Here is a 5,000-nt window from a genome sequence, read left to right on the forward strand (position 1 = left end):
TGTTTGGGGGTTTTGGGGGTTTTCCGTTTTTTTGCTTTACCCTTTTATTTTGTTGTTGTTCTTGTTAACAACGCCACTACCACATCATCTCATTCGTCTGTAGTGTTTCATTCATCCTGTTTTGTTGATATAGGGGAAACCCAAAACGTCCATTTTATCTGTTTTCGTATATTAAATTGAAGCTTACATTCAATTTCACATTGTTATAATTTAGGAGTTTATGAGAGCATTACGTTGTACATGGAAGACCACCCGTGGCCTTCGTAAAGTTATAACCTGACACTGACCAAAAAATGACGTCAAAATGCCAGTCTTTTGCCACAAAAGAAAACAAATCGTGAGTTGTATTCAATAGTTCAACCAATGAAATAACGTGTTTCCATGAGCACTACTAACGACAACCCACTAGACGGTGCAAAAACCAAATAATGATGTCAAACTGCCAATCCTTTTGGATTTCAGTGTCAGGCTATAGATAGTATGCAGATGACGTCACTCAGGCCTTTGTTATTGTTTTTGCCATCCGCGTTTGTGAGTTGTTCTCACTAAACTGTATTAACCAGACTATAAAAGTTCATGGTTACACCGAGTTTGTGTGTTGGTCCGTTATAGATAGTATGCAGATGACGTCACTCAGGCCTTTGTTATTGTTTTTGCCATCCGCGTTTGTGAGTTGTTCTCACTAAACTGTATTAACCAGACTATAAAAGTTCATGGTTACACCGAGTTTGTGTGTTGGTCCGTTTTACTTCCGGATGGCAATGTTGTGAACTCCTTGGCCAAGCGCATTCTATCTATAGAAACGCGGATGGCAAAAACAATAACAAAGGCCTGAGTGACGTCATCTGCATACTATCTATAACATAACGATGGCCACGAAGATACCCCCAACTCACCTGAGGTCTAGCGTGACGTCACTAATTTTCACCAGGCCCTTCCCCTCCTGTCCTTCCTGCTCTGCTCTGTTTTCCAAAATGGACATAATCTCGACAGCTCCCTTGGGAGGCCCAGTCTCGTCCAGGAAAAACAGAACAAATTCTATGCGATCATTACTGAAAAAGAGATTTTTAAAAAAAGTGATCACATTTTCGAAACGCGTTGTGGTTTCTTGGGGGGGGGGGGGGGGGAGGCGTTGTGTGTGTGTGGAGGGTGGGGGTAGGGGGTGGGAAGGGGTGGAGAAATTGATTTTTGTTTTGATTGTTTATTTGTTTGTGTTTTGTTCAAATGTAAACATTTTGTCATTTTTATGAATTTGAGATGATAAGAGGGGAGAGGTGTGAAATAGATTATAAGTTATTTTGTTTTGTCTTGTTTTCTGGGGGTTGTATTTTTTATTTTTTTTTGTTTTTTTTTATTTTAATGTTGTTGTTGTTTGCTTTGATTTGTTTTGTTTTTTGGTGTGTTTATTTGTCTTGTTTTATTTGTTTTTATGGGTTTATTTGTTTTTATTTTATTCAAATGTAAAAATAAAATATAAATCACTCTAATCTATAAAGCCAAATATTGATGCTATGCTTTTAGGTAAAATACTCACATCATCCCCTAACCAGAAATATCGTACCATCACACAAAACTATGTGTAACCTTAAACGTTTATAGTCTGGTTGGTATAATTTAATGAAGACCGATCATTAAAATGGCTGGCTGGCTAAAAATAATAAGAAAAAGCCGAGTGACGTCAATGTTGTTCCATCTATTCAAATTCAACAAGTTGAAAGTTTTGTTGGTGCGGTTATGTGGTCGTGTTTTATGGCACTCGCTTTCCGGATCGGAAGGTCCTGGGTTCGAGCCTCGCTCGGCGCATAGTTGAGTCCTTGGAAAAGACTCTTTACTCACATTCTCTCACCGTACTAGGTGTAAAATGGGTAACTGGCCGTTTCCAGCGTTGTCTCTGTCCGAAAAAATGGTACTATCGCCTAACAAGAGTCATGTCACGTCCTACATGTTAAGTGTGGCTGTTTGCCTGGCACCTCTTGTAAAGCGCTTTGAACACGCTTAGTAGATATTGCTCTATATGTTACAATTGTGATCAAAAGAAAGTATACACATTTAAAATCGTCGTTACATTTTTATCCGTTGGCGTAGGTTAATGATTTTCCACTGAATTGTTTATTATTTTAGCCTTTCTGTGTACCGATAGTTTTATGTTTTTGTTTTTGACCTGAAATTCGCTCACCACGTCGCGCACGTGCTAAAATAACCTTTTAGCCCCTTACCGTGGACAGAAAGTGCGTAGATTAATTTTTTTTGCCATCCGTGTCTTCTTGAAACAATTTCAAGGCAGGAGAACACAATGCGAAGTACCATCCATTAATCTACGCGATGTCACGACTTAGTTTGGAAGAACGTGCACGTGCCATTGGTCATCTTCAAGCTGGACAGTCTGTGACCAATGTCGCAAGAATGCTTAATATCACAAGGAGAACTGTATATTCGTTAGTGGATCGATTTGAAATGACACAAACGGTAAGGGCATTACTCACGTTATGACGTTCAACTGGCATCCCCTGTACTCGTCAGTCAAAGAACTCCCCCTGTACCAAGCGTCAACCTGTCTACAGTAAGCAGATTTCAACTCCCGCGTCTCCGAGGCTGTGAGAGAACTAAAATCACGTGATCTCTGATTCTGAGACAAGCTGAACTCCAGTGTGGCTTGTAGGAACTCTGCAACGGAGATAAAAAATTTCACAATATTATCATTTTTACACCATCCAAAAATCAGTGCTAGAAGGAAAAGTAGCTGGCAGAAAGGCACGGGGCAAACCAAGGAAGTCCTGGATAGGAAATGTGGAGGCAACAACTGGCAAAAAGATAATCGGCTGCTCGGTAATTATGGCCCTTGATAGTGAAGAATGGCGTTCCATGACATTTAACCTCGCTCGGCGCTTGGTTGAGTTCTCGCATAAGACTCTTTATTCACATTCTCTCACCTTACTCTGGTGTAAAATGAGTACCTAGCCGTTTATAGCGTTGTCTCTGTTCCAAAAAGATTGTAATATCGCCTAACATGCGTCATGTCATGTCCTACATGTTAAGTGTTGCTGTTGGCCAGGGACCCCTTGTAAAGCGCTTTGAGCATGTTTAGTGGATATTTTGCTATATAAAGGCTCAATTTTATTTAAATATAGGTCTGGAGCCCTCAGGGCAGAAGATCAATGGAGAGGTCACTGGGAATATGGAGAAGGTTTTAACCCTTTCCTTACCAGCCATTTTTAGAATTTTCCCCAAAATTTCACACCCACCCAACACAAAAATAGTTTTTTCTTACTCAAACAGAAAAACAACAACTGCATTTTATTCATAATATTGATTAGCAAAATGAACTATACAATACAGTGTCACGTTTTTATAGCAATAATAAAACATTTTTCTTTAAATTGTGTGATTTACAAAAGAAATCTGACTGATAAAAGTGCTGGTTGGATCGTAACGAGTGTGACGATTTTCCTTCAATTGGTAAGGAGGGGGTTAAAAAGCTGATATACAGAGAAGTGATAAGACATGGAATAAGATTTTTTTAAACAAGTTAGCTCAAGATAGGGATGGGAATTGTTTATCTGTGGACTATATCCTGACATAGGATGAAAAAGGCAATGATGATGATGATGATGGTGGTGGTGGTGGTGGTGGTGGTGATGATGATGATGGTGGTGGTGATGATGATGATGATGATGCTGATGATGATGATGATGATGATGATGATGATGATGATGATGATGATGATGGTGGTGGTGGTGGTGGTGATGATGATGATGATGATGATGATGATGATGATGATGATGATGATGATGATGATAATGATGACTATGATGATGATGATGATGATGATGATGATGATGATGATGATGATGATGATGATGATGAACACGACGATAGAAATAAAGTCCAAGAAATGAATGACACGATGACTAACTAGCTCTTACCGATCTGTCTTTCCTGGGATTCTGTAAAAGGAAAAAATAAAAGAAAGAATAACTTACAAAATATTGCTAAAAGATTGTAAATCGGAAGGTCCCGGGTTCGAGCCTGGCGCTCAGCGCCTAGTTGAGTTCTTGGAAAAGGCTCTTTATTCACATTCTCTCACCGTACTCAGGTGTAAAATGAGTACCTGGTTGTTAGCAGCCGTGTCTTTGTCCAAAAATTGTAATATCGCCTAACAGAGCATGTCTCGTCCTACATGTTAAATGTTGCTGTTGACCAGGGACCCGTTGTAAAGCGCTTTGAGCACATTTAGTGGATATTGCGCTATATAAAGCTCAATTTAAATTATAATCAGTAAGACATACATAACTTAAAGTTAGGTGGGAAGGGAGGGGGGAGCAAAGCAGGGCCATTTCAATATTATCATTATTATTATTATTATTATCTTCTCTCATCTTAAATGATACGTTCTTCACTTCAGTCAACCTTCGAATTCGTTCACTTCTCACTTCATATTTTCTTATTCAGTCAAGTGACCATCTCAGCATCCTCAACTTCTTTATCTTGTTTCTGTGTTGTAGCTGCTGTTTCTAGTCCATATATGGAATAATAATAATAACAATAATAAATAATAATAATTAATAATAATAATAATAATAATAATAATAATAATAATAATAATAATAATAATAATAATAATAATAATAATAATAATATAATAATAAATAATAATAATAATATAATAATAAAATAATAATAATAATAATAATAATAATAATAATAATAATAATAATAATAATAATAATAATAATAATAATAATAATAATAATAATAATAATAATAATAATAATAATAATAATAATAATATTGTTTTGGGGTTTTTTGTTACAAAGTAATGGAATTTTTAAAAGATCGATATTTGAAGGACGAGTCTCCTGGCCAAACTTTTGAAAAAATGTGTCCAGTTTTCCTTTTTGTTTTAGAGTACAAATGTTATATATTCTTTTTTTTTAAAATCATAATAATAATAATAATAATAATAATAATAATAATAATAATAATAATAATAATAATAATAA

At 36.3% G+C, this 5,000-nt stretch overlaps 1 protein-coding gene across 1 annotated transcript in view; it reads right to left on the reverse strand.

Annotated features, from left to right (window-relative positions):
• Nucleotides 1-5,000, reverse strand: part of LOC144980670 (uncharacterized) — a 13,021-nt gene that overhangs the window by 4,638 nt on the left and 3,383 nt on the right. Inside the window, exons 2-4 of the mRNA XM_078928349.1 lie at nt 3,924-3,989; nt 2,484-2,664; nt 897-1,052 (exon numbers count right to left, since the gene is read on the reverse strand). Of these exons, the coding sequence (XP_078784475.1) occupies nt 897-1,052; nt 2,484-2,664; nt 3,924-3,989 (403 nt within the window). The remainder of the gene's footprint in view (nt 1-896; nt 1,053-2,483; nt 2,665-3,923; nt 3,990-5,000) is intronic.

This window comes from Berghia stephanieae, chromosome 10, assembly GCF_034508935.2.
Source record: "Berghia stephanieae isolate SIO BIC M18660-M18661 chromosome 10, UCSD_Bste_1.3, whole genome shotgun sequence".
Classification (NCBI taxonomy): Eukaryota; Metazoa; Mollusca; class Gastropoda; order Nudibranchia; family Aeolidiidae; genus Berghia; species Berghia stephanieae.